The 27500-nt window shown below is 42.3% G+C and overlaps 1 protein-coding gene and 1 long non-coding RNA gene across 2 annotated transcripts in view; both read left to right on the forward strand.

Annotated features, from left to right (window-relative positions):
- The window catches only part of LOC137971808 (pneumococcal serine-rich repeat protein-like), a 34300-nt gene extending 17020 nt beyond the window's left edge, over positions 1-17280 (forward strand). Inside the window, exons 4-5 of the mRNA XM_068818569.1 lie at positions 1-3784; positions 3929-17280. The exon at positions 1-3784 is cut by the window's left edge and continues 87 nt beyond it. Of these exons, the coding sequence (XP_068674670.1) occupies positions 1-3784; positions 3929-16877 (16733 nt within the window). The 3' untranslated portion in view covers positions 16878-17280. The remainder of the gene's footprint in view (positions 3785-3928) is intronic.
- A 1377-nt stretch (positions 17281-18657) lies between these two features.
- LOC137970932 (uncharacterized) lies at positions 18658-25418 on the forward strand. The gene is made up of 3 exons (XR_011116895.1): positions 18658-20570; positions 23600-23925; positions 25005-25418. It is a non-coding gene; the product is annotated as an uncharacterized lncRNA (long non-coding RNA).
- The last annotated feature ends 2082 nt before the right edge of the window (positions 25419-27500 follow it).

A 27500-nucleotide genomic window follows, 5' to 3' on the forward strand; every position in this document is an offset into this window, starting at 1 on the left:
CATTTTCCACTTCGTTCAACATGTCATCCAGTTCATCACTGTCACCCTCAGTCAGCGTGTCAACCGGTGTTTCATCATCAAGCTCTGTCAGCCCGTCGGCCCTTGTTTCTGCTTCAACATCAGCAAGCTTATCAAGTAGTGCATCGGTTTCAAGTACAGTGAGCTCATTGAACAGTATGTCAGCCTCGACCTCTGCAAGCATTTCGTCAAGTTTATCAGAAAGCATCACCGTATCCACTCTGGCAAGCCCTTCAACAAGCATTTCGTCGTCGACTTCGGTCAGCATTTCACCAAGTGTGTCATTTTCCACTTTGTTCAGCTTGTCATCCAGTTCATCACTGTCAGAATCAGTCAGCTCGTCAACAAGCCTCTCACTTTCAGTCAGTATGTCAACCAATATTTCACCAAGAAGCTCTGTTAGCCCATCTTGCAGAGATTCTACTTCAACATCAGCAAGCTTATCAAGTAGTGCATCGGGTTCACGTACAGTGAGCTCATTGAACAGTATGTCAGCCTCGACCTCTGCAAGCATTTCAGATGGTGTTTCAGTATCAAGGTCCACAAGTTTATCAGCAAGAATCACAGTGGCCACTGTGGCAAGCCCTTCAACAAGCGTTTCGTCGTCAACTGCTGTCAGCATTTCACCAAATGTCTCACTTTCCACTTTGTTCGGCTTGTCCTCCAGTTCATCATTGTCAGCTTCAGTCAGTATGTCAACCAGTATTTCACCAAGAAGCTCTGTTAGCCCATCTGGCAGAGATTCTACTTCAACATCAGCAAGCTCGTCAAGTAGTGCACCGGTTTCAAGTCCAATGAGCTCATCAAGCAGTGTGTCAGCACCGTCTTCTTCAAGAGTTTCAAATATTGTTTCAGTATCTAGGCCGATAAGTTTATCAGCAACCATCACGGTGTCCACTCCGGCAAGCCCACCAATAGGTGTTTTGTTATCGGCTTCTTTAACCATTTTAACGACTGTGTCATTTTCTACTTTGTCCAGCTTTTCATCCAGCTCATCAGTGTCAACTTCAATCACCGTGTCAACCAGTATTTCACGATCGGTGTCTGTTAGTCCGTCTTCCAGTGTTTCGACTTCAATATCAGCAAGCTTGTCAAGTAGTGTATCGGTTCCAATTTCATTGAGGTCATCGGGTAGAGTGCCAGCATCGAGTTCTGAAAGCATTTCGAATAGTCTTTTATTATCAAGGTCGACAAGGTTAGGAGCAAGCATCACAGTGTACACCCTTGCAAGGCTTTCAACACGAGTTTCTTCATTGAGTTTATTCAGCATTCCACTGATAGTGTCATCTTCCACTTCGTCAGTTTTAGCCTCAATCAGCTCGTCCACCAGTATTTCACGATCGGGGTCTGTAAGTCTGTCTTCCAGTGTTTCGAATTCACTATCGGCAAGCTTGTCAAGTAGTGTATCGGTTCCAAGTTCATTGATGTCATCGAGTAGTGTGGCACCATCGAGTTCTTCAAGCATTTCAAATAGTGTATCAGTATCAAGGTCGACAAGGTTAGGAGCAAGCATCACAGTGTACACCCTTGCAAGGCCCTCAACACGCATTTCTTCATTGAGTTTACTCAGCATTCCATCGAGTGTGTCATCTTCCACTTCGTCCAACTTTTTATTCAGCACGTCGGTGTCAACTTCAATCACCGTGTCGACCAGTATTTCACGATCGGTGTCTGTTAGTCCGTCTTCCAGTGTTTCGACTTCAATATCGGCAAGCTTGTCAAGTAGTGTATCGGTTCCATCTTCATTGACGTCATCGAGTAGTGTGTCAGCATCGAGTTCTGTAAGCATTTCGAATAGTGTTTCAGTATCAAGGTCGACAAGGTTAGGAGCAAGCATCACAGTGTACACCCTTGCAAGGCCCACAACACGCGTTTCTTCATTGAGTTTACTCAGCATTCCACCGAATTTGTCGTCTTCCACTTCGTCCAACTTTTTATTCACCGCTTCAGTGTCAATTTCAATCACTGTGTCAACCAGTATTTCACGATCGGGGTCTGTTAGTCCGTCTTCCAGTGTTTCGACTTCAATATCGGCAAGCTTGTCAAGTAGTGTATCGGTTCCAAGTTCATTGGTGTCGTCTAGTAGTGTGTCAGCATCGAGTTCTGCAAGCATTTCGAATAGTGTTTCAGTATCAAGGTCGACAAGGTCAGGAGCAAGCATCACAGTGTACACCCTTGCAAGGCCTTCAACAAGCGTTTCTTTAATGAGTTTACTCAGCATTTCACCAAGTGTGTCATCTTCCACTTCATCGAGGTTTTTACCAACTTTATCAGTGTTAGCCTCAATCAGTGTGCCATCCCGTATTTCGCTATCGAGCTATGTTACCGGGTCTGCCAGGGTTTCTACTTCAATAGCGGCAATCTTGTCAAGTAGTGTATCGGTTCCAAGTTCATGGAGGTCATCTAGTAGTGTGTCAGCATCAAGTTCTGCAAGCGTTTCGAATAGTGTTTCAGTATCAAGGTCGACAAGGTTAGGAGCAAGCATCACAGTGTACGCCCTTGCAAGGCCATCAACAAGCGTCGCTTCATTGAGTTTACTCAACATTCCACCGAGTATGTCATCTTCCACTTCGTCGAGCTTTTTATCAACTTTATCAGTGTTAGCCTCAATTAGCGTGTCAACCAGTCTTTCGCTATCAAGCTATGTTACCCGGTCTTCCAATGTTTCTGCTTCAATATCGGCAATCTTCTCAAGTAGTGTCTCTGGTCCAAGTTCAGTTACCTCATCGAGCAGTGTGTCAACATCGATATCTTTAATCGTCTTAAGTAGTGTTTCAGTATCAAGGTCGACAAGTTTATCAGCAAGCATCACACCGTCCACTCCTACAAGTCCTTCAAGAAGCCTTTTGTCATCGAGGTCTTTAAGCTTTTCGCCTAGAGTGTCATTTTCCACTTCGTTCGGCTTGTCATTCAGTTCATCAGCGTCATCCTCAGTCATCGCCTCAAACAGTATTTCACCATCAAGCTCTGTTAGGACGTCTGCCAATGTCTATACTTCAAATACGCGAAGCCTGTCAAGTAGTGCATCGGTTCCAGGTTCAGTGAGCTCATCGAGCAGTTTGTCAGCAGCGACCTCTACAAGCATTTTAAGTAGTGTTTCAGTATTAAGGTCGACAAGGTTAGGAGCAAGCATCACAGTGTACGCCCTTGCAAGGCCATCAACAAGCGTCGCTTCATTGAGTTTACTCAACATTCCACCGAGTATGTCATCTTCCACTTCGTCGAGCTTTTTATCAACTTTATCAGTGTTAGCCTCAGTTAGCGTGTCAACCAGTCTTTCGCTATCAAGCTATGTTACCCGGTCTTCCAATGTTTCTGCTTCAATATCGGCAATCTTCTCAAGTAGTGTCTCTGGTCCAAGTTCAGTTACCTCATCGAGCAGTGTGTCAACATTGACATCTTTAATCGTTTTAAGTAGTGTTTCAGTATCAAGTTCGACAAGTTTAACAGCAAGCATCACACCGTCCACTCCTACAAGTTCTTCAACAAGCCTTTTGTTATCGAGGTCTTTAAGCTTTTCGCCTAGAGTGTCATTTTCCACTTCGTTCGGCTTGTCATTCAGTTCATCAGTGTCATCCTCAGTCATCGCCTCAAACAGTATTTCACAATCAAGCTCTGTTAGGACGTCTCCCAATGTCTATACTTCAAATACGGGAAGCCTGTCAAGTAGTGTATCGGTTCCAGGTTCAGTGAGCTCATCGAGCAGTTTGTCAGCAGCGACCTTTACAAGCATTTTAAGTAGTGTTTCAGTATTAAGGTCGACAAGGTTAGGAGCAAGCATCACAGTGTACGCCCTTGTAAGGCCATCAACAAGCGTCGCTTCATAGAGTTTACTCAACATTCCACCAAGTATATCAACTTTATCAGTGTTAGCCTCAATTAGCGTGTCAACCAGTCTTTCGCTATCAAGCTATGTTACCCGGTCTTCCAATGTTTCTGCTTCAATATCGGCAATCTTCTCAAGTAGTGTCTCTGGTCCAAGTTCAGTTACCTCATCGAGCAGTGTGTCAACATCGATATCTTTAATCGTTTTAAGTAGTGTTTCAGTATCAAGGTCGACAAGTTTATCAGCAAGCATCACACCGTCCACTCCTACAAGTCCTTCAAAAAGCCTTTTGTCATCGAGGTCTTTAAGCTTTTCGCCTAGAGTGTCATTTTCCACTTCGTTCGGCTTGTCATTCAGTTCATCAGCGTCATCCTCAGTCATCGCCTCAAACAGTATTTCACCATCAAGCTCTGTTAGGACGTCTCCCAATGTCTATACTTCAAATACGGGAAGCCTGTCAAGTAGTGTATCGGTTCCAGGTTCAGTGAGCTCATCGAGCAGTTTGTCAGCAGCGACCTTTACAAGCATTTTAAGTAGTGTTGCAGTATTAAGGTCGACAAGGTTAGGAGCAAGCATCACGGTGTACGCCCTTGCAAGGCCATCAACAAGCGTCGCTTCATTGAGTTTACTCAACATTCCACCGAGTATGTCATCTTCCACTTCGTCGAGCTTTTTATCAACTTTATCAGTGTTAGCCTCAATTAGCGTGTCAACCAGTCTTTCGCTATCAAGCTATGTTACCCGGTCTTCCAATGTTTCTGCTTCAATATCGGCAATCTTCTCAAGTAGTGTCTCTGGTCCAAGTTCAGTTACCTCATCGAGCAGTGTGTCAACATCAACCTCTTTAATCGTTTTAAGTAGTGTTTCAGTATCAAGGTCGACAAGTTTATCAGCAAGCATCACACCGTCCACTCCTACAAGTCCTTCAACAAGCCTTTTGTCATCGAGGTCTTTAAGCTTTTCGCCTAGAGTGTCATTTTCCACTTCGTTCGGCTTGTCATTCAGTTCATCAGTGTCATCCTCAGTCATCGCCTCAAACAGTATTTCACCATCAAGCTCTGTTAGGACGTCTGCCAATGTTTATACTTCAAATACGGGAAGACTGTCAAGTAGTGTATTGGTTCCAGGTTCTGTGAGCTCATCGAGCAGTTTGTCAGCAGCGACCTCTACAAGCATTTTAAGTAGTGTTGCAGTATTAAGGTCGACAAGGTTAGGAGCAAGCATCACAGTGTACGCCCTTGCAAGGCCATCAACAAGCGTCGCTTCATTGAGTTTACTCAACATTCCACCGAGTATGTCATCTTCCACTTCGTCGAGCTTTTTATCAACTTTATCAGTGTTAGCCTCAATTAGCGCGTCAACCAGTCTTTCGCTATCAAGCTATGTTACCCGGTCTTCCAATGTTTCTGCTTCAATATCGGCAATCTTCTCAAGTAGTGTCTCTGGTCCAAGTTCAGTTACCTCATCGAGCAGTGTGTCAACATCGACCTCTTTAATCGTTTTAAGTAGTGTTTCAGTATCAAGGTCGACAAGTTTATCAGCAAGCATCACACCGTCCACTCCTACAAGTCCTTCAACAAGCCTTTTGTCATCGAGGTCTTTAAGCTTTTCGCCTAGAGTGTCATTTTCCACTTCGTTCGGCTTGTCATTCAGTTCATCAGTGTCATCCTCAGTCATCGCCTCAAACAGTATTTCACCATCAAGCTCTGTTACGACGTCTACCAATGTTTATACTTCAAATACGGGAAGCCTGTCAAGTAGTGTATTGGTTCCAGGTTCAGTGAGCTCATCGAGCAGTTTGTCAGCAGCGACCTCTACAAGCATTTTAAGTAGTGTTGCAGTATTAAGGTCGACAAGGTTAGGAGCAAGCATCACGGTGTACGCCCTTGCAAGGCCATCAACAAGCGTCGCTCCATTGAGTTTACTCAACATTCCACCGAGTATGTCATCTTCCACTTCGTCGAGCTTTTTATCAACTTTATCAGTGTTAAGCTCAATTAGCGCGTCAACCAGTCTTTCGCTATCAAGCTATGTTACCCGGTCTTCCAATGTTTCTGCTTCAATATCGACGTCTTTAATAGTTTTAAGTAGTGTTTCAGTATCAAGGTCGACAAGTTTATCAGCAAGCATCACACCGTCCACTCCTACAAGTCCTTCAACAAGCCTTTTGTCATCGAGGTCTTTAAGCTTTTCGCCTAGAGTGTCATTTTCCACTTCGTTCGGCTTGTCATTCAGTTCATCAGTGTCATCCTCAGTCATCGCCTCAAACAGTATTTCACCATCAAGCTCTGTTACGACGTCTCCCAATGTCTATACTTCAAATACGGGAAGCCTGTCAAGTAGTGTATCGGTTCCAGGTTCAGTGAGCTCATCGAGCAGTTTGTCAGCAGCGACCTCTACAAGCATTTTAAGTAGTGTTTCAGTATTAAGGTCGACAAGGTTAGGAGCAAGCATCACAGTGTACGCCCTTGCAAGGCCATCAACAAGCGTCGCTTCATTGAGTTTACTCAACATTCCACCGAGTATGTCATCTTCCACTTCGTCGAGCTTTTTATCAACTTTATCAGTGTTAGCCTCAATTAGCGCGTCAACCAGTCTTTCGCTATCAAGCTATGTTACCCGGTCTTCCAATGTTTCTGCTTCAATATCGGCAATCTTCTCAAGTAGTGTCTCTGGTCCAAGTTCAGTTACCTCATCGAGCAGTGTGTCAACATTGACATCTTTAATCGTTTTAAGTAGTGTTTCAGTATCAAGGTCGACAAGTTTATCAGCAAGCATTACACCGTCCACTCCTACAAGTCCTTCAAGAAGCCTTTTGTCATCGAGGTCTTTAAGCTTTTCGCCTAGAGTGTCATTTTCCACTTCGTTCGGCTTGTCATTCAGTTCATCAGTGTCATCCTCAGTCATCGCCTCAAACAGTATTTCACCATCAAGCTCTGTTAGGACGTCTCCCAATGTCTATACTTCAAATACGGGAAGCCTGTCAAGTAGTGTATCGGTTCCAGGTTCAGTGAGCTCATCAAGCAGTTTGTCAGCAGCGACCTTTACAAGCATTTTAAGTAGTGTTTCAGTATTAAGGTCGACAAGGTTAGGAGCAAGCATCACAGTGTACGCCCTTGCAAGGCCATCAACAAGCGTCGCTTCATTGAGTTTACTCAACATTCCACCGAGTATGTCATCTTCCACTTCGTCGAGCTTTTTATCAACTTTATCAGTGTTAGCCTCAATTAGCGTGTCAACCAGTCTTTCGCTATTAAGCTATGTTACCCGGTCTTCCAATGTTTCTGCCTCAATATCGGCAATCTTCTCAAGTAGTGTCTCTGGTCCAAGTTCAGTTACCTCATCGAGCAGTGTGTCAACATCGACCTCTTTAATCGTTTTAAGTAGTGTTTCAGTATCAAGGTCGACAAGTTTATCAGCAAGCATCACACCGTCCACTCCTACAAGTCCTTCAAGAAGCCTTTTGTCATCGAGGTCTTTAAGCTGCTCGCCTAGAGTGTCATTTTCCACTTCGTTCGGCTTGTCATTCAATTCATCAGTGTCATCCTCAGTCATCGCCTCAAACAGTATTTCACCATCAAGCTCTGTTAGGACGTCTCCCAATGTCTATACTTCAAATACGGGAAGCCTGTCAAGTAGTGTATCGGTTCCAGGTTCAGTAAGCTCATCGAGCAGTTTGTTAGCAGCGACCTCTACAAGCATTTTAAGTAGTGTTGCAGTATTAAGGTCGACAAGGTTAGGAGCAAGCATCACGGTGTACGCCCTTGCAAGGCCATCAACAAGCGTCGCTTCATTGAGTTTACTCAACATTCCACCGAGTATGTCATCTTCCACTTCGTCGAGCTTTTTATCAACTTTATCAGTGTTAGCCTCAATTAGCGCGTCAACCAGTCTTTCGCTATCAAGCTATGTTACCCGGTCTTCCAATGTTTCTGCTTCAATATCGACAATCTTCTCAAGTAGTGTCTCTGGTCCAAGTTCAGTTACCTCATCGAGCAGTGTGTCAACATCGACCTCTTTAATCGTTTTAAGTAGTGTTTCAGTATCAAGGTCGACAAGTTTATCAGCAAGCATCACACCGTCCACTCCTACAAGTCCTTCAAGAAGCCTTTTGTCATCGAGGTCTTTAAGCTTCTCGCCTAGAGTGTCATTTTCCACTTCGTTCGGCTTGTCATTCAATTCATCAGTGTCATCCTCAGTCATCGCCTCAAACAGTATTTCACCATCAAGCTCTGTTAGGACGTCTCCCAATGTCTATACTTCAAATACGGGAAGCCTGTCAAGTAGTGTATCGGTTCCAGGTTCAGTAAGCTCATCGAGCAGTTTGTTAGCAGCGACCTCTACAAGCATTTTAAGTAGTGTTGCAGTATTAAGGTCGACAAGGTTAGGAGCAAGCATCACGGTGTACGCCCTTGCAAGGCCATCAACAAGCGTCGCTTCATTGAGTTTACTCAACATTCCACCGAGTATGTCATCTTCCACTTCGTCGAGCTTTTTATCAACTTTATCAGTGTTAGCCTCAATTAGCGCGTCAACCAGTCTTTCGCTATCAAGCTATGTTACCCGGTCTTCCAATGTTTCTGCTTCAATATCGACGTCTTTAATAGTTTTAAGTAGTGTTTCAGTATCAAGGTCGACAAGTTTATCAGCAAGCATCACACCGTCCACTCCTACAAGTCCTTCAACAAGCCTTTTGTCATCGAGGTCTTTAAGCTTTTCGCCTAGAGTGTCATTTTCCACTTCGTTCGGCTTGTCATTCAGTTCATCAGTGTCATCCTCAGTCATCGCCTCAAACAGTATTTCACCATCAAGCTCTGTTACGACGTCTCCCAATGTCTATACTTCAAATACGGGAAGCCTGTCAAGTAGTGTATCGGTTCCAGGTTCAGTGAGCTCATCGAGCAGTTTGTCAGCAGCGACCTCTACAAGCATTTTAAGTAGTGTTTCAGTATTAAGGTCGACAAGGTTAGGAGCAAGCATCACAGTGTACGCCCTTGCAAGGCCATCAACAAGCGTCGCTTCATTGAGTTTACTCAACATTCCACCGAGTATGTCATCTTCCACTTCGTCGAGCTTTTTATCAACTTTATCAGTGTTAGCCTCAATTAGCGCGTCAACCAGTCTTTCGCTATCAAGCTATGTTACCCGGTCTTCCAATGTTTCTGCTTCAATATCGGCAATCTTCTCAAGTAGTGTCTCTGGTCCAAGTTCAGTTACCTCATCGAGCAGTGTGTCAACATTGACATCTTTAATCGTTTTAAGTAGTGTTTCAGTATCAAGGTCGACAAGTTTATCAGCAAGCATTACACCGTCCACTCCTACAAGTCCTTCAAGAAGCCTTTTGTCATCGAGGTCTTTAAGCTTTTCGCCTAGAGTGTCATTTTCCACTTCGTTCGGCTTGTCATTCAGTTCATCAGTGTCATCCTCAGTCATTGCCTCAAACAGTATTTCACCATCAAGCTCTGTTAGGACGTCTCCCAATGTCTATACTTCAAATACGGGAAGCCTGTCAAGTAGTGTATCGGTTCCAGGTTCAGTGAGCTCATCAAGCAGTTTGTCAGCAGCGACCTTTACAAGCATTTTAAGTAGTGTTTCAGTATTAAGGTCGACAAGGTTAGGAGCAAGCATCACAGTGTACGCCCTTGCAAGGCCATCAACAAGCGTCGCTTCATTGAGTTTACTCAACATTCCACCGAGTATGTCATCTTCCACTTCGTCGAGCTTTTTATCAACTTTATCAGTGTTAGCCTCAATTAGCGTGTCAACCAGTCTTTCGCTATTAAGCTATGTTACCCGGTCTTCCAATGTTTCTGCCTCAATATCGGCAATCTTCTCAAGTAGTGTCTCTGGTCCAAGTTCAGTTACCTCATCGAGCAGTGTGTCAACATCGACCTCTTTAATCGTTTTAAGTAGTGTTTCAGTATCAAGGTCGACAAGTTTATCAGCAAGCATCACACCGTCCACTCCTACAAGTCCTTTAAGAAGCCTTTTGTCATCGAGGTCTTTAAGCTTCTCGCCTAGAGTGTCATTTTCCACTTCGTTCGGCTTGTCATTCAATTCATCAGTGTCATCCTCAGTCATCGCCTCAAACAGTATTTCACCATCAAGCTCTGTTAGGACGTCTCCCAATGTCTATACTTCAAATACGGGAAGCCTGTCAAGTAGTGTATCGGTTCCAGGTTCAGTAAGCTCATCGAGCAGTTTGTTAGCAGCGACCTCTACAAGCATTTTAAGTAGTGTTGCAGTATTAAGGTCGACAAGGTTAGGAGCAAGCATCACGGTGTACGCCCTTGCAAGGCCATCAACAAGCGTCGCTTCATTGAGTTTACTCAACATTCCACCGAGTATGTCATCTTCCACTTCGTCGAGCTTTTTATCAACTTTATCAGTGTTAGCCTCAATTAGCGCGTCAACCAGTCTTTCGCTATCAAGCTATGTTACCCGGTCTTCCAATGTTTCTGCTTCAATATCGACAATCTTCTCAAGTAGTGTCTCTGGTCCAAGTTCAGTTACCTCATCGAGCAGTGTGTCAACATCGACCTCTTTAATCGTTTTAAGTAGTGTTTCAGTATCAAGGTCGACAAGTTTATCAGCAAGCATCACTCCGTCCACTCCTTCAAGTCCTTCAACAAGCCTTTTGTCATCGAGGTCTTTAAGCTTTTCGCCTAGAGTGTCATTTTCCACTTCGTTCGGCTTGTCATTCAGTTCATCAGTGTCATCCTCAGTCATCGCCTCAAACAGTATTTCACCATCAAGCTTTGTTACGACGTCTCCCAATGTCTATACTTCAAATACGGGAAGCCTGTCAAGTAGTGTATCGGTTCCAGGTTCAGTGAGCTCATCGAGCAGTTTGTCAGCAACGACCTCTACAAGCATTTTAAGTAGTGTTTCAGTATTAAGGTCGACAAGGTTAGGAGCAAGCATCACAGTGTACGCCCTTGCAAGGCCATCAACAAGCGTCGCTTCATTGAGTTTACTCAACATGCCACCGAGTGTGTCATCTTCCACTTTGTCCAACTTTTCATTCAGCACGTCGGTGTCAACTTCAATCACCGTGTCAACCAGTATTTCACGATCGCGGTCTGTTAGTCCGTCTTCGAGTGTTTCGACTTCAATATCGGCAAGCTTGTCAAGTAGTGTATCGGTTCCATCTTCATTGACGTCATCGAGTAGTATGTCAGCATCGAGTTCTGTAAGCATTTCGAATAGTGTTTCAGTATCAAGGTCGACAAGGTTATTAGCAAGCATCACAGTGTACACTCTTGCAAGGCCCTCAACACGCGTTTCTTCATTGAGTTTACTCAGCATTCCACCGAGTGTGTCATCTTCCACTTCGTCCAACTTTTTATTTAGCTCTTCAGTGTCAATTTCAATCACTGTGTCAACCAGTATTTCACGATCGCGGTCTGTTAGTCCGTCTTCGAGTGTTTCGACTTCAATATCGGCAAACTTGTCAAGTAGTGTATCGGTTCCAAGTTCATTGATGTCATCGAGTAGTGTGTCAGCATCGAGTTCTGCAAGCATTTTGAATAGTGTTTCAGTATCAAGGTCGACAAGGTCAGGAGCAAGCATCACAGTGTACACCTTTGCAAGGCCTTCAACAAGCGTTTCTTTAATGAGTTTACTCAGCATTTCACCAAGTGTGTCATCTTCCACTTCATCGAGCTTTTCACCAACTTTATCAGTGTTAGCCTCAATCAGTGTGCCATCCAGTATTTCGCTATCGAGCTATGTTACCGGGTCTGCCAGGGTTTCTACTTCAATACCGGCAATCTTGTCAAGTAGTGTATCGGTTCCAAGTTCATTGAAGTCATCTAGTAGTGTGTCAGCATCGAGTTCGGCAAGCGTTTCGAATAATGTTTCAGTATCAAGGTCGACAAGGTTAGGAGCAAGCATCACAGTGTACGCCCTTGCAAGGCCATCAACAAGCGTCGCTTTATTGAGTTTACGAAACATTCCACCGAGTATGTCATCTTCCACTTCGTCGAGCTTTTTATCAACTTTATCAGTGTTAGCCTCAATTAGCGTGTCAACCAGTCTTTCGCTATCAAGCTATGTTACCCAGTCTTCCAATGTTTCTACTTTAATATCGGCAATCTTCTCAAGTAGTGTTTCTGGTCCAAGTTCAGTTACCTCATCGAGCAGTGTGTCAACATCGACGTCTTTAATCGTTTTAAGTAGTGTTTCAGTATCAAGGTCGACAAGTTTATCAGCAAGCATCACACCGTCCACTCCTACAAGTCCTTCAACAAGCCCTTTGTCATCGAGGTCTTTAAGCTTTTCGCCTAGAGTGTCATTTTCCACTTTGTCCAGCCTGTCATCCAGTTCATCAGTGTCATCTTCAGTCATCGCCTCAAACAGTATTTCACCATCAAGCTCTGTTAGGACGTCTCCCAATGTCTATACTTCAAATACGGGAAGCTTGTCAAGAAGTGTGGGGGTTCCAGGTTCAGTGAGCTCATCGCGCAGTTTGTCAGCAGCGACCTCTACAAGCATTTTAAGTAGTGTTTCAGTATCAAGGTCGACAAGGTTAGGAGCAAGCATCACAGTGTACGCCCTTGCAAGGCCATCAACAAGCGTCGCGTCATTGAGTTTACTCAACATTCCACCAAGTATGTCATCTTCCACTTCGTCGAGCTTTTTATCAACTTTATCAGTGTTAGCCTCAATTAGCGTGTCAACCAGTCTTTCGCTATCAAGCTATGTTACCCGGTCTTCCAATGTTTCTACTTCAATATCGGCAATCTTCTCAAGTAGTGTTTCTGGTCCAAGTTCAGTTACCTCATGGAGCAGTGTGTCATCATCGACCTCTTTAATCGTTTTAAGTAGTGTTTCAGTATCAAGGTCGACAAGTTTATCAGCAAGCATCACACCGTCCACTCCTACAAGTCCTTCAAGAAGCCTTTTGTCATCGAGGTCTTTAAGCTTTTCGCCTAGAGTGTCATTTTCCATTTCGTTCAGTTTGTCATTCAGTTCATCAGTGTCATCCTCAGTCATCGCCTCAAACAGTATTTCACCATCAAGCTCTGTTAGGACGTCTCCCAATGTCTATACTTCAAATACGGGAAGCCTGTCAAGTAGTGTGTCGGTTCCAGGTTCAGTGAGCTCATCGAGCAGTTTGTCAGCAGCGACCTCTACAAGCATTTTAAGTAATGTTTCAGTATCAAGGTCGACAAGGTTAGGAGCAAGCATCACCGTGTACGCCCTTGCAAGGCCATCAACTAGCGTCGCTTCATTGAGTGTACTTAGCATTCCACCGAGTGTGTCATCTTCCACTTCGTCCAACTTTTTATTCAGCACGTCGATGTCAACTTCAATCACCATGTCAACCAGTATTTCACGATCGCGGTCTGGTAGTCCGTCTTCCAGTGTTTCGACTTCAATAACGGCAAACTTGTCAAGTAGTGTATCGATTCCATCTTCATTGACGTCATCGAGTAGTGTGTCAGCATCGAGTTCTGTAAGCATTTCGAATAGTGTTTCAGTATTAAGGTCGACAAGGTTAGGAGCAAGCATCACAGTGTACACCCCTTCAAGGCCCTCAACACGCATTTCTTCGTTGAGTTTACTCAGCATTCCACCGAGTGTGTCATCTTCCACTTCGTCCAACTTTTTATTCAGCGCTTCAGTGTCAATTTCAATCACTGTGTCAACCAGTATTTCACGATCGGGGTCTGTTAGTCCGTCTTCCAGTGTTTCGACTTCAATATCGGCAAACTTGTCAAGTAGTGTATCGGTTCCAAGTTCATTAATGTCGTCGAGTAGTGTGTCAGCATCGAGTTCTGCAAGCGTTTCGAATAGTGTTTCAGTATCAAGGTCGACAAGGTTAGGAGCAAGCATCACAGTGTACGCCCTTGCAAGGCCATCAACAAGCGTCGCTTCATTGAGTTTACTCAACATTCCACCGAGTATGTCATCTTCCACTTCGTCGAGCTTTTTATCAACTTTATCAGTTTTAGCCTCAATTAGCGTGTCAACCAGTCTTTCGCTATCAAGCTATGTTACCCGGTCTTCCAATGTTTCTACTTCAATATCGGCAATCTTCTTAAGTAGCGTTTCTGGTCCAAGTTCAGTTACCTCATCGAGCAGTGTGTCATCATCGACCTCTTTAATCGTTTTAAGTAGTGTTTCAGTATCAAGGTCGACAAGTTTATCAGCAAGCATCACACCGTCCACTCCTACAAGTCCTTCAAGAAGCCTTTTGTCATCGAGGTCTTTAAGCTTTTCGCCTAGAGTGTCATTTTCCATTTCGTTCAGTTTGTCATTCAGTTCATCAGTGTCATCCTCAGTCATCGCCTCAAACAGTATTTCACCATCAAGCTCTGTTAGGACGTCTCCCAATGTCTATACTTCAAATACGGGAAGCCTGTCAAGTAGTGTATCGGTTCCAGGTTCAGTGAGCTCATCGAGCAGTTTGTCAGCAGCGACCTCTACAAGTATTTTAAGTAGTGTTTCAGTATCAAGGTCGACAGGTTTATCAGTAGGCATCACAGTGTCCATCCAGGAAAGCCCTTCAACAAGGGTTTCTTTATTGAGTTCTCTCCGCATTCCACCGAGTGTCGCATCTTTCAGTTCGTCCAGCTCTTCATCAACTTCATCATTGTCACCCTCAATCAGCGGGTCAACTAGTATTTCACCATCAAGCTCTGTTAGCTCGACTGCCAGTTTTTCTACTTCAATGTCGGCAAGCTTGTCAAGTAGTGTATCGGTTTCAAGTTCAGTTAGCTCATTGAGCAGTTTATCATCATCTACGTTTGCAAGCATTTCAAATAGTGTTTCTGTTAAAGTATCAAGGTCGACAAGTTTATCAGCAAGTATAACGGTGTCCACTCTGGTAAGCCTTTCAACGAGCTTTTCGTCTTCGACTTGTGTAAACATTTCACCAAGCGTGTCTTCTTTTACATCGTTCAGCTTGTCATATAGTTCATTAGTGTCAGCTTCAGTTAGCGTTTTAAACAGGCTTTCAACATCAACCTCTGTTAGCCCGTCTGCCAGTGTTTCTACTTCATCATCTGCAACCTTGTCACGTAATGTACCGGTTTCAAGTTCAGTGAGCTTATCGAGCAGTTTGTCATCATCGACCTCTGAAAGCATTTCAAATAGTGTTTCAGTATCAAAGTCGAGAAGTTTATCAGGAAGCATCAGAGCGTCCCCTCCTGCAATCCCTTTAACAAGCGTTTTGTCATCGACTTCTGTAAGCATTTATCCAAGTGTGTCATTTTCCACTTCGTTGATCTTCTCTTCCATTCCGTCAGTGTCATCCTCAGTCATTTCGTCAAGCAGTATTTCACAATCAATCTCTCTTAGCACGTCTGCCAGGGTTTCTACCTCAACATCAGCAAGCTTGTCAAGTAGTGTGTGGGTTCCAAGTTTAGTGAGCTCATTGAGAAGTCTGGCATCATTGACCTCTACAGGCATTACAAATAGAGTTTCAGTATCAAGGTCGACAAGTTTCTCAGCAAGCATCACGGGGTCCACTCTGGCAAGCCCTTCAACAAGCGTTTCGACTTCGACTTCTCTGAGCATTTCCATTTCACCAAGGTTGGCATTTTCCACTTCGTTCAGCTTGTCATCCAGTTCATCAGTGTCAGCCTCAGTCAGCGTGTCAACCAGTATTTCACCATTCACGTATGTTAACCCGTCTTCCAGAGTTTCTACTTTGACATCTGCCAGCTTTTCAAGTAGTGTATCAGTTCCAAGATCAGTGAGCTCATCGAGCAGTGTGTCTTCATCGGCATATGCAAGCATTTCAAACAATTATTCAGTTTCAAGGTCCACAAGTTTATCGCCAAGCTTCACGGTGTCCACTCTGGCCACCTCTTTAACGAGTGTTTCTTTATTGAGTTTTTTCAGCATTTTACCGAGTGTGTCATTTTCCACTTCGTTCAGCTTATCATCCAGTTCACCAGTGCCAGCCTCAGTCAGCATGTCAACCAGTATTTCACCATCCACCTCTGTTAACCCGTCTGCCGGTGTTTCTACCTCAAGATCAGCAAGCCTGTCAAGTAGTGCATCAGTTTCAAGTTCAGTGAGCTCATCGGGCAGTGTGTCGGTTTTGACCTCTACGAGAATTTCAAATAGTGTTTCTGTATCAAGGTCGACAAGTTTAGCAGCAAGCATCACGGTGTCCACTCTTGACAACCCTTTAACAAGCGTTTTGTCCTCTGTTGCTGACAGTATTTCAACGAGTGTTTCATTTTCCCTTTTCTTTAGCTTGTCATCCAGTTTATCAGTGTCAGCCTCAGTCAGCGTGTTAACTAGTAATTCACAGTCAAGCTCTGTTAGGCCGTCTGCCAGTTTTTCTACTTCAACGTTAGAGAGCATGTCAAGTACTGCATTGGTTTCAAGTTCAGTGACCTCACCGAGCAGTTTGTCAGCATCGACCTTTCCAAGCATTTCAAATAAACTTATTTTTTTAGTATCACGGTCGACTAGTTTATCAAAAACCAACACGGTGTCCAATCTGGCAAACCCCTCAAGAAGGGTTTCGGCATCGACTTTTTACAGCATTTCACCAAGTGTGTCATTTTCCGGTTTGTTGAGCTTATCATCCAGTTCATCAGTGTCAGCCTCATTCAGCGTGTTAACCAGCATTTCACCATCGTCTGCCAGTGTTTCTACTGCAACATCAGCAAGCCTGTCAAGTAGTGCATCGGTTTCAAGTTTGGTGAGCTCATCGAGCAGTTTGTCAGCACCGACTTCTGCAAGCATTTGGTATAGTGTTTTATTATCAAGGTCGACAAGTTTATCAGCAACCATCACGGTACCGGTGTCCAATCTGGCAAGCCCTTTAACAAGCGTTTTGTCATTGACTGGTGTAACGCCGTCAGTCTTTGTGATAACTTCGGGAATTGTGTCAATATTTAGTTCCAATATTATATCTGCGAAAAGTTCCGTTTCTTCCGAGGCAAGCACTTTTCTCTTAACTTCAAGCGTGTCGTCATCTATCCAAGGTGAGGATTTTTCTAGTCTGGTTCATATGTCGGCATCAACAAGGTGCTTTTTTAATGGACTAAGCTTAAGGTCAAGTTAATAAAGTTGATACGTAAATTTCCCAGGTAAAATTTGAAGGGACTTGAAAATTTCGCTTTTCCTTTCAAAGACAATTCGGAAAAATGAGAACATGGAAATTTCGATGTTCCTTTCCCACATCAAGTCTGTAAAAGAACATGGAAATTTTCATGTTCCTTTCACACACAAAATGTCAAAACATGAAAATTTCCATGTTCCTTTTGCACTCGTCAAGTGTAAAAAGAACAAGAAAATTTTCGTGTTCCTTCATCCACAAAATTGAACAGAACATGGAAATTTCCATGTTCCTTTCACACACAAAATGTCAAAGTATGGAAATTTCCATGTTCCTTTTGCACGCCAAGTGTAAAAAGAACAAGAAAATTGTCATGTTCCTTCATCCACAAAATTGAAAAGAACATGGAAATTTCCATGTTCCTTTCCAAGACAATTCGGAAAAGAACATGGAAATGTCCATGTTCTTTCCCACATCAAGTCTTTAAAAGAACATGGAAATTTCCATGTTCCTTTCACACACAAAATGTCAAAGAACATGGACATTTCCATGTTCCTTTCGCACGCCAAGTGTAAAAAGAACAAGAAAATTGTCATGTTCCTTCATCCACATAATTGAACAGAACATGGAAATTTCCATGTTCCTTTCAAAGACAATTCAGAAAAGAACATGGAAATTTCCATGTTCCTTTCCAAGACAATTCGGAAAAGAACATGGAAATGTCCATGTTCTTTCCCACATCAAGTCTTTAAAAGAACATGGAAATTTCCATGTTCCTTTCACACACAAAATGTCAAAGAACATGGACATTTCCATGTTCCTTTCGCACGCCAAGTGTAAAAAGAACAAGAAAATTGTCATGTTCCTTCATCCACATAATTGAACAGAACATGGAAATTTCCATGTTCCTTTCAAAGACAATTCAGAAAAGAACATGGAAATTTCCATGTTCCTTTCCCACATCAAGTCTTTAAAAGAACATGGAAATTTCCATGTTCCTTTCACACACAAAATGTCAAAGAACATGGACATTTCCATGTTCCTTTCGCACGCCAAGTGTAAAAAGAACAAGAAAATTGTCATGTTCCTTCATCCACAGAATTGAAAAGAACATGGAAATTTCCATGTTCCTTTCATTCATAAAATGTAAAAAGAAACACGGAAATTTGAATGTTCCGTTAATCCATAAAATGCAAAAGACATGGAAATCTCCATGTTCCTTTCATCAACAAAACGGAAAAGTACATGAAAAATATTATGCATCGTCAAATGGGAACTCGGAAAAACCCGAGCTCCAGATGACAGATGATTTGAACCCACGACTCTCCGTGATCTAGTACCCCAGAGCTACTAGAGACTGTGCTGTGAGCAAGGGTGAAATGTGAGTATAGACTACGACTGCATCACGCAGTCGCATAGTCCAGTTTTTCGATAACCATATATGAGCAGACTCTTAACTTCATCGCGCAGTCACAATCCCATCTGGGGCTCGGATTTTTCCGAGTTCCCTTTTGACGATGCATAATATCTTTCGTGTATTTCTCACATTACTCGCTTGGGAAAATGTGAAAGAACATAGAAATTTCCATCTTCTTTTCATCTATAAAATATAAAAGAGCATGGAAATTGTCTACATTTCTTTCATCCATAAAATGTAAAAGATCATGGTAATTTCCATGTTCTTTTCATCCATAAACTGTAAAAGAGCATAAACGTTTTATGTTCCGTTTTGCAGACAACATGCAAAAGAAGGCGGCATACGCATGTTTCCTTCTTAAATGTTGGATCTAAAAGTTCCACGGCGTGCCAGTTCAAGTAACATAAAAACTATAAACAGAGGAATTTCTCCTTCTTTTCCTAGGCAAATCTGAAAGGAACTTCATAGAACGTGCAGGGAATAAATGGAAAATTGGGCGGGTAATTTGCAGGGTTTTGATTCTGGTGAACAAAGGAACAGCCTTTTTCTTGTTTTTAATGTTATATTTGACAAGCTTAATTCCATTGTCACTACAAAAATACCTCAAGAGTTTCTTAAAAGTTACGAACAACAACAACTAAAACTGAAATCAAATTAAGGAGCTTCTTTATGCTTTTTTACTTTCTTTGTCTCTTTACGCAGGAGGATCTTAAGAACATAACTCAACACTTTGGCCAAAAAGTGCCACGCAAAAGAGATGTAGTTAATAGGCACGACTGTCTTACCAGAATTCTTAAAAGTAACAGCAAAAATGCAGTCAGTGTTTTGAGGATGTATCTCTACGAAATTTCAAATGTTAAAGCTTTTGATCTAACAATTCACGATATTTCCATACAATTACTACCGTTGTTGAGGAAATCTTTTTTTTAGACCACAATGAAAGGCAATAGAAATTTGTTGTGCGCTGCACGCAAGAATAGAATAGACTATATTCACGATTGAAGTCATTGCAGTGCACCAGAAAGCACTCATTATGATATCAATTAACTAGTTAAAAGGGTTCCCCACAGGTTCACGCAAAGCTGAGACGAAATTCTGGCACTTGCTTAATATTGGACGTGTACTTGTTATTCAAACTGTGGCCTTTAGCACAGTCTCGTAACATCCTATTCAAGACATTGATCTCTGTTTATCAGTGACTCGAAAATTGCCAATAAATACTGAAAAGGAATAAGAATTGGCCCGAGCCTCGATAACTTAAGAATCTACGGAACAAAGTCAGAAGACTAAATACCAAGCAACTATTCAAATATCGGATAATTGTAAAGACAATTACTAACTGAATTGTTATTATGAGGCTGATCTTTAACGATTATATAAGCAGATTTGCCTGAAATAAATAAGGAACAGCACTTTTGCTTTACTGTTTTGCAGAGTCCATTTGCGACGTAGGTCAGTTTTGTGGCGCGTTAGTGTATGTCCATGTACCTGGTACAGCTATAAGGATTGTATTGAACACATTAGGAACATTAAAGACGTTGGTGCCAAAATAAGGGACTTTTTTCACTATGACGTTACATATATGTCCAATACTCCGACATAATGAGATTCCTGGTACGTCACAATAGACATCACAAAGTGTCACAAAGTGTCCCGCTCTTTATGTCTCACAAAACTGTTACTGTTTTTAAGGATTATGGTTAGGGGACACTTTGTCATGTCCATTGTGATGTACCAGGAATCTCATTATGTCGGAGTATTGGAAAATGACGTTACACACTTGACTACCTCAAATCCCGTTCGAGAAAAGAGGAAAATACCAAAGAATGTCTTGACTAACTCGTCGTATAGGGAACAGTATTTCTCAACGTAAAACAAAGTGACAGCTTGGACATTGTCACAAAATGGAAAAGAAAAACCGAAATTGGATTTTTGCAAGTTTTCTCCCATTGAGGGTAAGTAGAAAATACTCAATTACATTTATCGAGGTTTCACAAGACATTTCTCCGTTTCTCAGCGCTTCATTTTGAGAGCGAAAGCGAGGTATTACCCATTCCATGATTGAGATTTAAACGAAATGTGACTGATGCAGTTTTTGAGGCAAAAGTGGTATGTTGGCTGATGCCATTGTTTACTTATTTCTTTTCCTTAGTTGGCCCAGGCAATGACCTCATAACACACGTGGTACCCTTGTAAGCAGTCTCTGAGTAGGCCAGTCGCTTCTCAGAATCGTGTCACGATTGCTCAAATCTACAGTGAGCGGACAGAGCTATAAAGTTCATGTATGCGGTGATGACAACGACAGTCATTGTGGACCGTAAGCAAGGACGACGACGACGGCTACGATACAATAGTTCTGCACGCCCTGCTCGTTCGTTTTACATTTTGATACATTTCTTTGCCGTTCTCGTCTTAACAAGAACGTGACATGATCTTTGAGGTCATGTGGAAGACGAGAGCACCTGAGGATGAATTTTCAATTTTTTCTGAAATATCCACACTGTTCACACTAATTTTATTCTTGGAATGTGTACTCACACTTCCCAAGCCGAGCGACTTGGAGTAATCGCATAATTATTACAGTAATGCGCCGATCAACCCGAAACTTCAACATCTCCCCCCCCCCCCCCCTCTCCTCCCGGGCAAACCCCGGGCATTTTAATTTTTGAACATTGGGTCGTTCAAATTCCCGCCCCCTCGAGCCAAAATGGCCTTCAAATGCCCTACTCTATCGTCGGATTTGTCTGTCAAATGCCCCTCCTAAAGAACAATCGTCGTTGGCTCCTGTCTTCTTTAATGAAGCTTGTGTATAAACATGCCAACACATGTTTCTTAACCCTTTATATGATGATGCCGTTTTTACCAGACTTGAGTTACTACAAAAACACAACTTTAATATTGAAACTATTAGAAATGACTTGAAATAGAATTAATTAATGTCAGAGAAAAGATCCTGACTGATCTGCTCTGACTTCCTTTTGTGTCGCTGTGATATGTGACGTCTTCGTTATGATATGAAAGGAGGCCTTTTGTTTTTCAGCAGTGGCTAATTGTGTATTAAACTCCATTTTTGCATCAAGAGTTGTTTAGGTTTTTTGCTGCTGGATGATATGTTGTGACAAATGGTAGCCAAAAACGTACGTTTTTTGTTTATGCGCTAATTAGACTCACTAGCCTCGTTTGCATGGACAAAATACAATAGAAATGTCGTTCGAGAGCGAGGCTAGTGAGGCTAATTAGCACATAAACAAAAGAATACATTTTTGGCCGCCATTTATGCAATCGGTTTATAGAGCGTTTTCACTCACGTGACCAGCAGCCATATTGGATCACTGAAACAAAAGAAAGTATTTGCATAAAAATAGAGTTCAAATCCCAGAGGATTAGTTTGGTACACCATCATGGCCGCCATTCCTTTGTTTTGGAACACCAACATGGCCGCCGTGACGTCATGTGAAAACGCTCTATAGGGCCGTTTTCTACGACAGAAAATAAGCCGCGGCTTACATAAGACGCGAACAACCCGTATAAATGGTACAAAATCTACGTTCACAACTTTCTCAAGCCGCGGCTTATCCTAGCCTGGGAGTTTGTACTCGTATAAATAGTTCCTTTCGCATATTATGTACGCCGCGGCCAGAGTAAGCAGCAGCTTATTTACTCTCGTATAAACGGCCCTAATGTGCCATCTATCAGATTTTTAGGATAGCGAGCTAAACTTTTCCATCTCGTCCAAACACGTGTTTAAGCTGTTAGCGACTTTGGCGCCAAAAAAAAAACATTTGAAACCTGCAGCTTTCGGTTCAATTTTCCCCACCCCACCTAGGCAAGGGTCAAATTCCCCACTCCCCGGGCACTAAAAATGGTCAATTTTCTGGCGTTTGCCTGTTGGGGGGAGGGGGGGATGTTAAAGTTTCGACTCAATTGGCGAATAATTAGCAATGATTGAATGATGCTGAGTAGGATATGAAGAATTCTGCAGGTCGAGGAGGGTGTTATCCACCAAGGCCGAAAGCCGAAGGGATAACATCCTCCGAGATCTGCAGAATTCTTCATATTCTACGAAAGCCGAATTCAATAATTGGTTTATTATTGATTCAAAATATTTTCTTCGCTCAAAAAACGCTATTTTTCTGCTCAACAAAAATAACACAATCTCGTCCCAGCTTTTTTCGGTCAACGGTTCAGTAATTTGCAGCGGGCTGCACTTTTGACGTCATTTTGACGTCATCGGTTCAATAATCTGCAGCGGGCTGCACTTTTGACGTCATTGATTCAATATGACGAAGTTTCTTTCCACATTTGGTGAACAGCAGCTGGTTATGGTGAATTATGCGTGTGGTTTTAACCAATCAGAAACAGGGAAATATTTTGAATGAATAATAATGGTATATAATAGTTTTAGACGACGTTTTCGTAGCCGCCGTCGTTGTCCTTGCTTAAGGTCTCTATTGTTATGATGATATTAGACCACGACCTTAACCAGGCCCCAGTTATTCAAACGTTGGAAAGCGCTCTCCTGCGGATCAATCAATATCCAGTGGATAAACACTAGCGAATACAATTGCGTTATCCATTGGATAGTGATATATCCAGTGAATAACGTTATCCACCTTTTGAACGACTGGAGCCAAAACTCTAGCCAAAAAGTTCTTTCTTTGGGCTCAATTAAGGAGACACCTTGTGACTCATTGTGACGTGTATGCAGAGTACCATGAATGTCATTATGCAGCTGTAGGGGACATTTAACAATTATTCACCGAGCTGAGGTAAATAATTGTTTTAGTTGACTTACATAGATGGTTATTTGAAAAATATGAATTTCCTTTAAAACAATTAATTTCTTCGTCCGTCACCTCGACAAAAACGGCTTGCGGCCATTTTGAAAAAACCGCTTAGGTGATTGTCGCGCAACAATCACCTCGAGTGTAACCAATCAACGCAAATAATTTTCAGTAATCATCTAAGCAATTGTAATAAAAAGAATGGATTTTCCAACGTCTTTAGGACTATTCAAAACTGGAAGACAAGTAAGACAAATTTGAATGTGTTGTGATTAGTTTATAAATAATATATCACAGTAGGATGAGTCTAAAATTATACAACAAGTACACCCTTCCTATTGTAAGTAATCTATAGCAAGGCTTGAATGTAGTTTGAGTACAGGTCAACTCAAGAAATAACTAGAGAACTGATCGAGTCAATGAATTCCACTAAAAATAAACCTCAAGGAAACAACTGAAAGGGCATGGAAAGGTGTGTTTTACATGTTACCTTTTATTTACTGAAATTTGTTTTCCAAATTTTGTAGGAGTTCAAAATGTACTACCTTTTTTTGCCGTGGATGCAACATATGCAAGGTTGCCTGTAAGGCAGTTTATGCCATAAGCAGCAAGCAGTTTGAGGAAATTTCAAGAGATTTTGCTCGTGGATTGGTGACATACCAAAAAAGGTCCTTTGATTCTGTGGGCACAAGGCATAAACCCAATGTGGCGAAGGCATGCGTGAAGTTGACATTCAACAGAATCGGAGAAAGGAAAGGAAAGGAACTTTATTTGAGTCTCTAGTCGTTCTAGCGCTGGAGCACAAGACCTGTTGCTATGACAAATTCTACAAGCAATACAATGACCTGCAAAGGTAAGAAATTGTCCATGAAGGAGACGTTTATATGCATGAAGGCGAGCTTCACAAATCATGATCTACAAAATTGTAAAATAACCGTCTCTAAGAACAAATCAGCTGCACATCCCAGGGCAAGCAATTATAGAACCTGTTACTTCAGTACATGCGTTATTTTATTTGAATGGGGAGCCCACGACCAGGAGTATCTTACTTGCACATGATAGATATGTGTCAGGGCATTTCCATAGACAGAGCTATTTTAAGGTCAATTTTCCTTTCCATTGTGACTCCCCCTGGACTCTTGTAAGCCATTCGTAAGTCTTGAATATTTACTGTTACCCTTGGGGACTCGGAATAGCCATTCATGCAGACTGAAACGCAACTTTTTCGCGGAAAGTCAAATAGACCCTTCCATGGTTTTTGACTGCCATCTTGGCTGGGGGGAAAGTACGGCTAAATTTACTGTAAAATGTATGGGATTTTGGCCGACTTTGAACAACTGTAGCAGAAGAAAAAATTCTGTTTAAGGGAAGTGAGACTAATCGAGCCTTACAAGTTTAAATCAGGCAGCAAAATGGCGGGGCAGAAATGGAAAGAGGTTGCAGAAAACATGAACACATATGAAGGATTGAAAAGAACCCGCGAGACCAAAGGAGAGTGAGAGAGCATTTTCACAAGTTGCTTGGAGACTTCAAAGCTAATATAGGAAAAGAGGAAGCGTCAAGTGGAATATCTCCAGAAGCACTTACAGCGACAGAGGAAATCCTGGAGGAAATTACTGAAGTTATGGCTAACAAACCGAACACAGAAGAAGAGAGAGCTACAATAGTTCAGTTCAATCCACCGATCGCTTCTCGTTCAATTTAATTCAATTCTTCAATTCCATTCCTTTGAGTGTAGCCGTTCGGGCTCATATGTTTGTTTAAGTTGGAGTTTCCCTATTCGTGCACAAACGAAGCTATCTTGTGAGTAAAATCAACTTATGGGTCAATCAGATCGTTTTATTAGCCCCCAAACCATCTGCAAATATTGCCTTATCCTATAATTTTTTTACCTTTTTGTCATGTGGATATTATTTGGCTATCATCCTACAGAAAGCAGACAGAAGCCAAGCCTTGGATGCCAGATTTAAGGAAATGCACACATGGCAAAAAACCAAAAATCGGAGAAACGAAAAGATAACTCAGATGATAAATTGAGCGATGACGAGCAGTTGACACCAAGGAAAAGCAGAAAAGACGAAGAGGAGGTGATGCCCTTAAATTTTTACAAGAGCAGAGTGAAAAGGAAGAGGAACGAAAGCAAGAGGAAATGAAGCACAGCAGAGAAATGGCTGCAATTGAGATGAAGCGGCAAGATCTACTTCAACAGCAGTTGCAAATACAACAACGACAAATGCAACAGTTGCAGACTATCATGCTGGCTATGGTATCGAACATGTCACAAATCAGAATCGGTTGCAGTGATCACCGCTGTACTGTTTTTCTTTCATGTATTAAACATTGACACTCTTTGAATGGTTATGCTGAGATTACATTTACAGTGTTTGTAAACACCCATTAAGGGTATTACAAGTTGTTCTGAGAAGTTACATTACGGTGGCCCACAAGGGTCACTACGCATTATTTCACAACATAATTCGAATTATTAAGTACGCATTTCAAATTATGCACAACACATTCCAAATTCTTCGAAACACATTTTCAATTCACCACAAATTCTGAAATCTTCGCAACACATTTTAAAATCTTCGCAACACATTTCGAAATCTCCACAACACATTTCGAAATCTTCGCAACACGTTTCGAAATCTTCACAACACATTCGCCCCAGGACCCCAAGTGTTGGCAGAGAAAACTGAACGGTTACGCAGCTCCTCCTCCTTCCATCGACGGCATGTTTTGTTCCACGTGTGGACAACAACTACAAGAAAGTTTTGTTTTTTGCCCGAAATGTGGGTTGGAGCTTGCCGCAAATGTCGCCGAAGGAAGCTGCGACGTTGATAGCCAGAAAAATATCATCGAAACATACTTTTTGGCTGGTTTTGAGTACGACACCATTGTTAGCTTCCTTGAAAAGTTCCACGGTGTTCACATTTCGCTGTCAACATTAAAGCGGAGACTAAGGGACTAGGGGTTAAAGAGGAGAAACTCGGCAGATCTTAATCCGAGAAGTATTGGATGGTCCGGCCAAGCTGCATGTCTGGGTACCGGGCCATGTGGCATACACTCCGCCTCAATATGGCCTTGTATTCCCAGAAGTAAAGTGCAAAGTCTATTGAGGGAACTGGACCCCGTCTTCCTCGAAAACACTTGACACCTTTGCTCTTTTTATACGCTTTACATGCACCTGTTCTACAATGGCCTCTTCATTATTTTCTTCACTTGAAATGGTCGATTCTGGGTTTGATTCAATGAATCTTTCTAAAGTTGTTTGAGAAAATTCTTATGCCTCGCACAGAAAGAAGTTCAACCTGTGATAAGGTTTTCCACATTCGTTCTTGTATTAGTACAGGACAAACTCCTCTGATGATTCCTTAAGAGTTTTTACCTCAGTGCAATCTTCATAAAGCAACACATAATTAAACTGTTGTTTTATGATATCTTTCGAGTGTGCTTTGGCGGCTTCTCCGCCCCAGCCTCGAGAAGCATGCTTGCTGTCGCATTTTTCGGGACATTTGCTGTTAAGCTTTTTCCTCGCACTCTCCTTAGCTGACCGCTATCCGGTAACATAATACCGATATTAATCTTGACAATATCACTGAGATCTTCCTGCTGTTTGCCGCTCTGTTTTCCTCTACCACGTTTCTTTCTGAAAAACGTGGCTCGTTGTTTCTGTGATTTCGTCTCTTTAAATTCTTTAATAGACAGAGTCTTCTTGGCACTGGTTTCGTCTCGCACCTTTATTTCTTTGTTATTTGCAAGATCCTTCCCGCATTTAAGACAAAATTTGAACAAAAGTTGCAAAGGATCTCCACACGTGGAACAAAACATGGCGTCGATGGAAGGAGAAGGAGCTGTGTAACCGTTCCTTTTTCTCTGCCAACACTTGGGGTCCTAGGGCCCGTTTCTCAAAAGTCCCGAAACTTTACGGGCCATTTCCGGGTGTCACATTTCCCTCTGTACCTCAAGAACGAAGACGATTTAAGTCATCAAACTTCACAGTCAGTTTGCGTTTAGTTACCTTGAAAACCTGTTAAAAGATCGGCTTCCCTGAACAAGCGGTTGGCAGGTCACAAATGGCTTTTCGGGCCCGAAAAGTTTACGGGACCTTCGAGAAACGGGCCCCTGGGGCGAATGTGTTGTGAAGATTTCGAAACGTGTTGCGAAGATTTCGAAATGTGTTGTGGAGATTTCGAAATGTGTTTCGAAGATTTTGAAATGTGTTGCGAAGATTTCAGGATTTGTAGCGAATTGAAAATGTGTTTCGAAGAGTTTGGAATGTGTTGTGCATAATTTGAAATGTGTACTTTATAATTCGAAATATGTTGTGAAATAATTCGTAGTGACCCTTGTGGGCCACCGTACTTCTCCGGCATCAATCACGCTCAAACTCCAGCGATGTCCACACGGATAAAATTTACTTATCCT

This window comes from Montipora foliosa, chromosome 9, assembly GCF_036669935.1.
Source record: "Montipora foliosa isolate CH-2021 chromosome 9, ASM3666993v2, whole genome shotgun sequence".
NCBI classification, from domain to species: Eukaryota; Metazoa; Cnidaria; class Anthozoa; order Scleractinia; family Acroporidae; genus Montipora; species Montipora foliosa.